Here is a 12462-nt window from a genome sequence, read left to right as displayed (position 1 = left end):
TCTTTCTTCCTTTAGCTCACAGACTTGCTTTCTCCTTTTCCTACCACTCCTGTGTATTTTCTCTCAATACCATCCCATCTTCATTATTCTTCCATTTTTCCTCACAAAATTCACATTACTATAAAACTCCAGAGAAAATCAAGCTTCTGAGGAGCACTGAGGTGAAGGAAGCTGGGACAGTATAAATTAGTCATATCAGTAGACAATGGGAAGCTCTAGGAGCCTTTGATGGACAGCTGTAGCTGCCTGCCAAGCACTTATTTTTGAGCTGAAGTCCTCAGTATGCTTAATTCATCTGTCTCCATAAAAAAAGATAATGAGTTTTAGTCAAACCAACTTAGATATGAAAAAGTCACTGAGCAAAGATTTTGCCTCTCTGCTTGTAAGAGCACTGTGCACCCCTCATGGCAAGATATGAGACAGAACAGAGTCATTAAGATTGGGAAAGACCTCTAAGATCATCAAGTCCAACTCTCAACCCCTCACCACTGTGCCCACTAACCATGTCCCCAAACTCCAGAGGTGGTGATGACAGTGACTCATTCTGGACAAACAAGTTAGTAATGGGATGAGTTGCCCTTTGAATGGACTACCTCACCTGCTGCTCTGCAAGTGGTAGAAAACTCATGCTCAAATAAATAATAACTTAGTAGTCAGTTAATATTAACTTAATAATGACTTAATAGTGACTAGACTGTTGCTGGTGAGTAACAGTGATTACCTTAGGCTATCTGTCTTTGTCTGGAGCGAAGTCTTGTTTCCTTCCTTCTGCCCAGCACAGCTGCGGTGCAGTCACACGTGGTGTTGGAGCAAGAGTGTGCAGTGAACTAAAGCTGATCTCAGAAGATGGCAAGGGAAGGTAACGTGAACATGTTGTTTTTGGATGGAGGAGAAAGCGTCCTTCTTGGGGCTCGGATGCTGCTGTGAATCATGTTGTCCATCTTCCTGTCCCATCTTTTGCAGGTCTATAACCTGACTCAGGAGTTCTTCCAACGAGGTAAACCAGTCAATGCTGAGAGCCAGAACAGTGTGGGCGTCTTCACGCGGGACGTAGTCCGCAAACGTGTCAAGGCCGATCCGGATGACACAGAGGCCATCAAGAGGTTGAAACTGGCCATGATCCAGCAGTACCTTAAGGTGTGTGTACATATCATTGTTTGATTGGTTCGACTAGAAAGTGTGGAACCTTACACACCTGTCCCATCACTGAGGAATTGCTGTTGGGCAGTTTTTGTTTATATAGACAACATTTCCTCTTGAGACATGTGCTAAGGCAGTGGGCTGTAGGAAACAATCATTCCCTGTTTTTTTCCTTACCTTAGCTTTCTGTCTTTCTAATTAGAATGGAATTTCCTAGGCCATGTTAAATATTCTAGTGTGACTTAAGGTTTTCTTATACCTGGAGCTACTCTATTCCCAGCTTCCTTTAGTGATGTGTTGTCTTGTGCCTTACACTTGGCACCCCATGATCCCACCAAATATCTTTTACCCCCTCTGCCTCTGCCCATATCTTAGAGACCAGAAAAAATGTAACTTTGGTACTAGTAATTTGATGAAGAAATCCCTGGAAAACATTGTGAAAAGTCAAGTAATAAGCTCAAAGGCAGACTGTATATAAACCCATGTCCTAATCATCTTCCCTCACGGCTTCCCTAGTTCTTTTTATCTCCTTGATGGCTTGGCCTAAATGAGATCTCTGTGGGATGAGGACTTAATGCTGCATCAAGCGCTCCACAAGTAAAGTGTAACAGTCATTCCTATTTCAATTATAACGACTTAAAGGCTTATGAAATGAGGCAGGGGAGCCAGGCAGCATTCTGTCACACGGGTAAGTATGCGGCATTCACTATTATTAGGTGAGAAGCTGAAACAGAGATAAAGACTTAAAGGGTATGGCAAGAGGTCTGTGATAAAGCTGAGATTTGAACTCAGGCGTCTTAAAACTTTTCTGATATCTCAGAATCCTAAACAAAGAACTTGTATAGCATGGCAGCTCCATTACCTGTGGACTGATTGCTTACTGTTTGATCCGTGTAGTATTACCAATGCAGATGGTAATTATTTGCTACACCCCGGCGTTGTTTGGTTTTCTGGTTGTTGCATTTGTAGCTGCCACAGTTTGCTACAGCCAGAGACTTTTCTGCAACTCTTGCAAATCCTTTCTCATGTAAATACCTGAGAACAATAAAGCTTCTGAGACTTAAGACTCTCAGATCAGCGTAGCTGCTGAGAGAGAGGATTAACCAGTATTTCAGCCGAAGCATGGTCTTGGTAGCTGCTTGTTTTTCTCCCTGTTAACTGGTTTGCAGTTTTCCTTCATGGCTGAAATAACGCAGCAGTCATCACTGTTATCTCCATAATGAATCACTCATATTCAGACGAGTAGCCCTGATGTGTAAACACACAAGCTCAGAGGACAGATCTTCACGATCTGCTGGACGTGGCCCGATGGCAGTTCCTACTTAATCCTTCCCTGGAAACACTGTGCAATGCTCAGGTTGGGGCAACTATCTTGATATAGTCACAGGAGCAGGCTGTGAGCTACTTAGTGCAACTTCTAAAAAGCTATCTTGACTTGTTTGCATTATGTCTTAGCCCAGCATGGAGATTTCTTCTCTGCATTAGGGTGTTTCAGGCTTCCAAGGGTAGTCTTCAAAGTATGAAAAGGCCTGGAAAATGGATGAAAGAGTAAGACATGGAAATGTGAAGTTCCCTTCCTCTAAAACGTTTAAAGAACTCCAGTGTGGGAATGATTGTAATTAGAAGGTTTTTAGATCACTATGTCCTGTGCATCGTTATTAGAAACTGATCGTGAGGCAGACCAAACATTCTGCCTTCGTTTGAGGGATTGATGAAGTTGCCACCTACTCTTGCTAACACTGACCTTACAGGCCGTGGATTGAAAGCTCTCAATCACACCAAGAGAACCAATTGCAAGTGTCTCACATCTTGACATTTCCCTTTCCTGTCTCCTTCAGTTCCTTCTGTGTTGGGTCATGCCACCTCCTGAAGATTGTTAGCTTGCTGATTGCTGACTGACAGCATGTTGAAGGCTGCAGACAGCAGAAAGAGCTGCCAAAATTTTTTCATGGCTCCTCAAGGAGACATTTATTAACATGGGGAAGAGCATCCAATTGACACAGCTCCAGCTTCTGTTGTGGGAGCGCCAAGTAGCAAGTCCCTGGACAGGGTTGTGGGGTTTTCAATGCTGGGAGACAGTCAGAACTGTAAACCAGTGTCATGGGACAACACATCATCACTTAACTGTGGCTGATGGAACTGTGGCCAATGCAACCAAGGCCAATGCAGCTGGTGACCATAAGAAAGTGGTTTCTCTAACTGGAAGCAAGGTTAAGTGACAGATTTCATCAGATCTTGCACAACACTTTTTTACTAGCGACAATAATGTGCTTTAAGAGGGGGATTCAGGATTCCCAGCTTGAGCACCTACTTTTTGCCCTTGCAGTGAGTTGCTCTGTGGCAACGTTGCTTCTGTGTTGCTTTTCCTTAGGTAGAGAGTTGTGAGAGCAGCTCCCACAGCATGGATGAGGTCTCGCTCAGCGAATTTGGGGAATGGACGGAGATCCCTGGGGCTCATCACATCATCCCATGTGGTTTCATTAAAATTGTGGAGATTTTAGCCCGTTCCATTCCTGAATCTGTCATTCAGCTCCGCAAGCCAGTCAAGTGCATCCACTGGAACCAGTCGGTCAGCAAGGAGATTGAGAGGGTGGCTGACCACAACAGTGACCTCCCTGAGGAGGACAAGGGCTCCAATGTCTTCGTGGAGTGCGAGGACTGTGAGTTCATCCCAGCTGACCACGTCATTGTGACCGTATCTCTGGGAGTCTTGAAGAAACGCCATGAGAGCCTGTTCCATCCCCGCTTGCCTGAGGAGAAGGTGATGGCCATAGAGAAACTAGGCATCAATACCACTGACAAGATTTTCCTTGAGTTTGAAGAGCCTTTCTGGAGTTCTGAATGCAACAGCATCCAATTTGTCTGGGAAGATGAGGCGGAGAGCGAGAGTTTGACTTACCCTGAGGAGCTGTGGTACAAGAAGATCTGCAGCTTTGATGTACTCTACCCACCAGAGCGGTACGGCCATGTGCTGAGTGGCTGGATCTGTGGAGAAGAGGCTTTGATCATGGAGAAGTGTGATGATGAAACTGTGGCAGAAACCTGCACTGAAATGCTACGGAAATTTACAGGTCAGCCATGCTCTGGTTCATTGGGTGAGTGGAGAAGAGAGGGAGAAGGGGGGTTGGGTTTTGAACAGCCATTAGGAAGGAAGTGTGCTAGAGTAATTTTTAGTTCTTTGGCTTTTTATGTTGCTCTGATTGGGCCGGGTAAGTGCTTTGAGCATAACTCCTGCTTGGGTGTGCCTGGAAGCTATTTATACAGAGGGCCTGATAACCAGCTCAGGAAGTGTTGGACCGAAGTGCTTGAGGATTCCACATCCTCTGCTTTGTTTAATCGCAAATTGTAAGTATTTGTAAAAGCAGTGTCCTCCAAGATTAGATATATTTTATGCTGTTCTCAAAACAAGTCCCCTGATTAACCTGTTTATATCTGTTACCTCATGCTACCCAAATCTCAACACCCTGTGAGTTTCCAGCCTTACCTCTTGTCCACGACCTGCAGTTAATTGAAGAAATTTGCCTTCAGGAGTGTAGCTTTCCCCTCTCTTTACAGACCATTTACTACTGACAGTGCAGAGAAGGGGACCTGGAAGCCTAGGACTGCCTGCAGAGCTGGCCATTGCCAGAAGAGGTTTTACATTTTAGTACTCTCTTTAGAAAACATCAGCTAAACTTTGTTTTCAAAAACTACTGCAGGAGCAAAACTGAATCCTCATTCTTCTCAGTGATACACCCGTGGTGGATGATGACCCTGTGGCTTTATTGCAGCCTGCAGAGAAGTAGGATGAGTCAGTGCTGGACTCTGGGCAGCTTCTGTTTCCTGAGCTGTTTGTTTTCAGTGGTGTTGGGTATCCCTACGTTACACTGCAGTAGCAGTACACGCATGCCTTCATTCCACTTGACTTCAGCAGGCCAGCTGCTGCTCTGTGGAAGCACGACAGGAGCTTTCAAAGCCAAGTACTAGTGCTGACGTTTCCACGAGTATAAACAACCTTGTTTGGTGCAGCTCTTCTCACTTAACCTCCCTTTTTTTTTTTTTTTTTTTCTGGAAATATCACAATTTATCTGTGAGACTTTGATTCTTCGACTTTGTCTTAATTTGGCAGATGGGAGCATACTCTCCTACTCTCCCTCTTCCTTCTTTCTCCTTTGCTGTTATTGTTTATATGTATTGGATGTTCCTCTCTTCCTCCCGGGATGGAAATACGTTGGCACTGAGTCATTGGTGTGCGCTGCAGTTGCTGTTCCAGCTGATGCTGCACCTGGTCACTGTCCATCAGACTCTTCAGCTGAATGATTTCTCTCTCAACCTTCAATCCTGGGTTATCTGACCCCAGAGAAATTCACATGGGATTTGCCCTGCTGTGAACGTTCTGTGCTTGAGACTGCAAGAGTCTCCAACCTTTCCTTGGATCATCCATTATATAACATGACCCATTTCACTTTTTTTTCCAAAAAGAAAACCAAAAACCACCTGTTAGTTTTTCGGGGGATAATTGTTTGGGTTCATGATTTTACCATTGCTCTTCAGGAGTTTAGGCTTGACCTGGAACTTGATAGAAAGAGAGGTTCTTCTGTAAGGTAGTTCAGATCTGCCTTGGTCTGTTGCTCATGGAGCCCTTTCTGTTGGCTTCAGAGAGTGTTAGACAAGTCCTACCATCAAACCATTCTTTTTTAGTGCTGTATTATCCTGAGAATTTCACTCTAAGAGGAGATACCATACCTTTGTGATCCTAAATTTCATTTGTAAGTTAGTGCTGGGGCTTATCTGGCTTTGCTGTTAAAAACTTGTAGGGCTGTTCTAGCCTAAGAACCATTGACAGTTACAGCTCTTAACAACTGGATGACAGAAGGGCACAAGCTCCTGTGAATCTGATTAAATGGGATCTCTTCAGACAATTAGAAGTCTTGCTCTGCTTTCTTTGTTGACTAAGCTCCAAGCATTAGGTGCCAGAAGGTGATAACAGCAGGCCTGCTTGCTCTGATTTGTCAAGCTGAGGCTGGAGATGCCCTGAGGAGTCCTGCCTGTCCTCCAGCTATTTCTCCTAAAGGCAGTGGGTCTCTTTTCAGCTTTGTGCCATACCATGTGGATAGCTGGCATGTCCCAGTGTCCCTCTGCTGTCTGTAGACACTGATGTATAGGGGTAGAATCGCCAATCCCTGTTTTCATTGATGGGATTTTAGATGCTCTGCTGGTAGATATCTTAAGTTTGGGTGTCTTAACTGATTGGTGAACGTTGATTTTGTGATAATTCAGTGTCTCATAATCAGTCCAATAGCCAGTCAACATTTGGAATAAAGAGAGGACTGTTAGAGGCATGTGAATTTATCTACCATAGCTTCACAAGTGGGAGTCGGTGGCATAAAAAATGTGTCCTATTTTAGTGAAGGCTGATTTCTTTTTTTAGACATTTTATCTCTGTTTGGACAGTGAAGGAGTGCACAGTTCTTACAAGTTTCCACATCTGTGCTGATTGTTACTTTTATCTGTAGGCAAAGGCGTGTGTTTACTCATCTATTTGAAAGCAGATTGAGAAAGTCCAATTAACTATATTCCTTGAAAGAGTCTGGCAGTCTTTGTAGTTTCTGTCATGCAAACAGCATTACTAGAGGTGCACAAGAGATGCTTCCATAATGCTTACACAATCTGTTGTGCTGGAGAACCTTAAAGGAGAACCTTAGGGGAGCTCAGGAGATCTGAGGGGTCTGCACTACACAGCGTGGTGCTAGGGAAGGAGACTGGCTTCAGTTCTATACAGCTGACATATAAAGTACCCAGGGCTGCTTAGGCCCACACTGGCAGAGGCATCTCTGTGCTTCATGTTGCTGTGCTGTGGTTTCCCTGTGATGGAGGTGGCTATGTGAAGGATAATTTCCTTCTGGGAGGGCTGCTCTTTGCCTGTGCGTATTTTTGGCACACAGTCATATGTGGGAGACCTAGAGAGACACAAAGCTATTGCTTTTCCCAGTCTGAATGACTGTTCTATCAAATATTACAGGACTTATACCATTTTTGGCTGGGCTGATGACTCCACAAACTCCTTTGCTAATAAATTTCAGTCTTTTAAATATGTGGCCTTACCCAACAAGCCATCATCTCATCACTTGTAATGTTTCTGCTTTAGTAGAAACTTGATGTTTCATGGTCCTGTGTGGAACCAGGAGTTGGGCTTGATGATCCTTATGGGTCCCTTTCAACTTGGGATATTTTATGATTCTATTAACGATCTTTCTGCTGACATTTTATATATTGACTGGCATACATACTGATTGGCAGTGGAATATGAGAACAGGAACTAGTTGCAGGAGAAGCATCAGCAGCTCACTGCAGACTCCTTTTACGTGTATGATTGTTTTTTGTAGTGCACTGTAATGGATGACTGCTTGCTCTTGTGTCCCCTAATGTCATTCGTGGTGCACTCTCCTGGGCTTTCCCACAGCCCTTCAAAATAAAACACGATAACTTACTTCCTTGACACATCTGAGAGCGCCCTATCCTCAGACTCCCTTGGGCTTTTCACTTCCATCCCAGGCATTCCTGCTTTGATGATTCTTGGAGGAGCATGTTTTAGAGCCTTTGTTACGCTCAGTCCTGAAACAACATCTGTTTATAGGGTGTATTTTGTTTGTAGAGTGTATTTCTGTGCTGGTCTGTGCCACGTTTTGTTATGTGGGTTTGCAGTTAGCAAGCCACCCAAGTGCCTTTGCTGTGTTTCAGCCTTCTGTTCTGTCATTCTGGTAGACACACCATAATCCTACTAGCGGGCCGAACCAGGGAAATAACCTGCTCTTGATTTTAAGGAATTAAAGGCACAAGTAAAACATTATTTAGTAGAACTAAATAGCACAGTGCCTAGCTACTCTTCAGAGCTGGACGTCTCCCGCTTTAAGCTGTTGGAGTTTGGGTTGTTTTTGTGCTAGGCTGAGCGTGCTGAAACATTACAAAGCCATGGTTTGAAGCAGCCATAGGAGCTGTGCAAGCTGTGAAAACTCTCAATCACTTTTGCTTCTCGTGTTGACAGTCCATCAGACTCGACCCAAGTAGCTGAAGCTCACCTGGGTGTGTGAGGTTGTCTGAAGGGTGTCTCAGCTCTCCTACACACAGAATTCCTCTTCATTGCAGTTCTCCATATCCATGTCTCCATATCCTGTCTCATCCAGGCAGCACAATCACAGGGCACAAACAGAATGTTGGTGTGTGACACTGAGATCAACAAAAAACATGGAGAGGCTGTCAAAGTGTGACACTTCCTATTTCCCTTCTCCCTGAGGCTCTTGTGGGCCAGTTGGTAGGCTATTTAGGCTGCAAGTCTTGGATCATCTGTGCTCCTGAGCTCTTTGAGATGGCAACAGTGGCTGATGCCTCTTACCATGCGTTCACTCAGGTGTCCCTCACCTCCACATCCCTCTTGGAAACCCTCCTCTGAGCATCATTCTCCTTTCCATACCATGTGCATCCCACAGAATGCATCTGCTGGATTTTAGATTCGTTTTAGGTTGGTGACTGAGTAGCAGTTAGAGTAATGCAGGGTTTGAGAACTTTCTGACAGGCTTGCCTATGCACCTGCATAATGAGGATTTGCCTTCTCTCCTTATCTCTGTTCTTTCTGGAGGTGTATATCTTACCAGACTACCTTAACATCCACTTTAGAGTGGGAACCCAATTAGGTACCTTAAATTAGGTGAGATGAATCACTTGATCACCACCAGGCTCTAGAAGGTACATGAGAGCAGGGAACGCTGTGTATTTTCACCTAGAATGTGTCCTGGGTTCTCTGGAGCTCCCAAATCTCTTATATGTGTTTCAACAATCTTTCTGAAAGTTTAAGGCTGTGCCTGGAAGGCTGATTAAAGGGGATGCTGTTTCTGTTATTTAGATACCTGGAATACAGCAATAGAAAGGAGATCTGGTTTAGGACCTCTTCCATGTCACCTGTGGGCTCTGCTGGGATGTGTTTTCAATACATCAATCTGAATATGTGCCACTCACAACTTACACAGATGTTTTCTCTTGAATGCAGTCTCACTTTTTTTTTGTCCTCTTGCTTTTTTTCCACCCAGGGAATCCAAACATTCCGAAACCTCGTCGGATCCTGCGGTCCTCCTGGGGCAGCAATCCCAATTTCCGTGGATCCTACTCCTATACCCAAGTTGGGTCTAGTGGGGCCGACGTAGAGAAACTTGCTAAGCCACTGCCTTATGCTGAGAGCTCCAAAACTACTGTAAGTATGGCCTGAATCAGCTGACTGACAAGAAGACTATCATGACACTGGGCAGTGGGTTTTCTGGGAGGCAGATTGAAAGAGACAGTTCCTGGTGGGGCTTCCAGTAGTGTGTTTTCCATTTTTTTTGTTACATACCCCTCTGGGCAAATGATGTGTGTAGCATTTTACCTCCGTAGTGACTGGAATCCCAGCACCTTAGGGATTCTCACCTCTCTCATGGAGTATCAAGAGCTGAGCATCCAGGCAGCGTTTGAAATTGTGATGTTTGTATTTGTGGAGTTGCTAGCTTGTTCAGAGCTCCTTAGGAAAACACAGTTTATTCTGATTTAAAGCATACTCAGAATATACAGCAATAAAGGCATAACCCATGCCATTGGCTAGGTCTGAGTATTTCAGAGGAGCATATTAGAAATCCTTCTATGTTGGCAGGAGAGAGTAATGGAAACCCAGCCCTTGGCTGAGGGACTCATGCATTGGCAGGGGACAGAGGATTTGTTCCACAGGTATTGACTTTGCTTTCTTAGAGTGAGAGCACACATGGAAATAGTTACTGCAGCTCAACTTACGAGCAATAATTAAATTAATCCAAACTCACTCCATCAATCAGGGTTTTGTGTCCAAATCCAGAGACAATGTCTGATGAATATGCAGCCTCCAAGCAGCTGTGCAAGCATCCAGAGCCACCATGTAATTTTGTTCAGCATGGAAAACTATAACAAAAGACAGCAGATGCTTTAGGAACCTTTTACACTCATTCTTGAAGAAGAGAGGGATCTGAAATCCTCAGTAGTGAATGAGGAGCAATTTTACCATCTACTGATGTGAGAGAGAACCGTTTCACCCAGTGGGTTTTGAGGTGTGGCTGCTTTTCCTTCTGAAGTTACAATGCCCAGATAAATCTTTAATGTCCAAAAGGCTGAGGTATGACGTGGAGGAGCAGAGAGAAGAGAAAGCACAGAAGTTGTATGCTCAATGACTTGTGCAGATTTGTTTGAGGCTGTGGCAACTGGGATGGTGCTGCAGCCCTGCAAAGAGCCACGTGCAGGCATTCCAGGAAGGGAGAGCTGGATGTTCCCAGGTGTGCTATTCCTGTCCCCCACTACCCAGGGATTTCAGTAACCAGTTACAAACACCTGTGACATGTCAGCTCATGGGGATGCGGGGAGGGCACAGAAATATTGTCTCCTTTTTTGCCTCACGCGTGCTTTCCAGTAAGCTCTGCTGAGCTTTCCCACTTTTCTTATCCCCTCCAGCCGATGCAGGTGATGTTTTCAGGGGAGGCCACTCACAGGAAGTATTATTCCACTACCCACGGTGCTGTGCTTTCTGGGCAGAGAGAGGCTGCTCACCTCATTGAGATGTACCAGGACCTCCTGCAGTGCCAGAGCTAAAAGGCCCCGTGTTTGCAACCACCACCACCTCCCCATTCCTTTTACAGGTGTGTGGAGGAGATTCCTTATATATATATTTTTTAATTTCAATTCACAGTAGAACAGCATTTATCTTTTCCTATTAAAAACAAGAAACAAACAAAAAAAAGCTCTAACTGTTTTAAAAACCTGCTCATCATTAGCTTCATTTCCGTGTGCTGTGCTGTTAACAGGGAAGGGTGCTCTTTTTTTGTCTGATGAACTGTTTGTCATTTTAATTCTAAACTGCACTTTCAGTGCCTATCATTTTGGTTTTCCTTTCTGTATTGTAAAAGTGCCTTCTATACTAAAATAAATGTTGTAATAAGAAGACTGCGTGCTTTGGTGCTTCCTGGATAATCAGCTCAGTAAGGTATTACTTTTTTTTTCCCGTTTTGTGAAAAATAGAGGTTTTCTTTCTCTCTACAAAGTTTGGAGTAGGAAGATATGATTCTGTGTGTCAGTTGATCGGTATGTGTTCAAACAATTGTGACTTAGAGACATTTGCCTTAGAATCATAGCATTAAAGAATCACCAAGGTTAGAGAGGACCCACAGGATCACCCAGTACAGCCATGCACCCATCACCAATAGTTCTCACTGAACCATGTCCCTCAACACAACGTCCAAAGGTTCCTTGAACACCTCCAGGGTCGATGACTCCACCACATCCCTGGGCAGTCCACTCCAGTGCCTGACCACTCCTTCCTTAGCCCTCTGTATCACTGTATATTTAACTCGTTGTTACCTGCCTGTCAGCTGCTGTGCTTCAGGAAACCTTCCTATAATTTCATGTGGAAATTTGTGGGGTAGAGTCTTAACCTATCCCTTGTCCTTCCAAAGTTCTTGGAATGCACTGGGGGAGGAATGTTTGTGCCTGTGCACCAGGCTAAAGTGCAAAGTAAAACCACCATCCCACCTTGGTAATGTAGATACAACTGGAGCACCATCTACAGCTGTGGTTGTCCAAATGGAAAACTCTGTTCAAACTTCATGTGGGCTCAAAGGAGGATCCTGAGAAGATGCATGAACATTGCTACTGTCTTTGGAAGGAATGTGAAAGCATGTCATGTAACATGTCTGGATAAAAATGTATATTATCCATGGAGCCTGTATATAGTGCCTGACATGGACTTCAGTTATCCCAGATTTTCTCTTAGTGTGCATATAAGCTGGGCAGTCCTGAGTTCCCTCTGTACAAGTAAGGACACAATCTCTCCTCAAGATGGGAAAGCTCAACTTACACTGCAGGGGTGCTGCATCTTTCATGTCAGTGCTTTTTACTTTTTCCAAGAGGAGGTGACATACTAGAACCTTTGATACACCCCTTCCTTTATGTGATGTGATCAGCTGTGTGATCAGCTGTGTATAATTGCTCTCAGCTTGCCAGCAAGATTCATTCTCATGATAAACTCTTCTGCAGCAACACTAGAGGTCTGGAGATGGTAATTCAGGATGATTTTTGGGGGGGATTGCCAGGCCAGCTGAGGTTTGAAGGGTGGTTGAATAGTTCCTTCCTTTCTTCTTTCTTTTGTCTTTCTTCCATCCTTTATTTATCTTTTGTCCTCTCATTTCTCTGCCTTCCTTTGTCTTCCTTCCTTCCTTCTCCATATTTTCTGCAGGGATGCTGCTGAGCCATGAGAAGTCTGAATGCCATGCCAAGGGTAAGGAATACCTGGCAGGGGTT

General features: G+C 44.4%; 1 protein-coding gene across 3 annotated transcripts in view; it reads left to right on the top strand.

Annotated features, from left to right (window-relative positions):
• SMOX (spermine oxidase) overlaps window positions 1-11107 on the top strand; it is a 43630-nt gene extending 32523 nt beyond the window's left edge. For all 3 annotated transcript variants that reach the window (XM_065735968.1, XM_065735969.1, XM_065735970.1), the window contains 4 exons: window positions 964-1137; window positions 3512-4211; window positions 9204-9364; window positions 10621-11107. In XM_065735968.1, coding sequence (XP_065592040.1) covers window positions 964-1137; window positions 3512-4211; window positions 9204-9364; window positions 10621-10758 — 1173 coding nt within the window. In that variant the 3' untranslated portion in view covers window positions 10759-11107. The remainder of the gene's footprint in view (window positions 1-963; window positions 1138-3511; window positions 4212-9203; window positions 9365-10620) is intronic.
• Window positions 11108-12462: the final 1355 nt, after the last annotated feature.

Source organism: Cyrtonyx montezumae, unplaced genomic scaffold (genome assembly GCF_038088225.1).
Source record: "Cyrtonyx montezumae isolate F1298 unplaced genomic scaffold, pur_monq_1.0 scaffold_2, whole genome shotgun sequence".
In the NCBI taxonomy this organism is placed as follows: Eukaryota; Metazoa; Chordata; class Aves; order Galliformes; family Odontophoridae; genus Cyrtonyx; species Cyrtonyx montezumae.
This window is presented reverse-complemented; position numbering and strand designations above follow the sequence as displayed.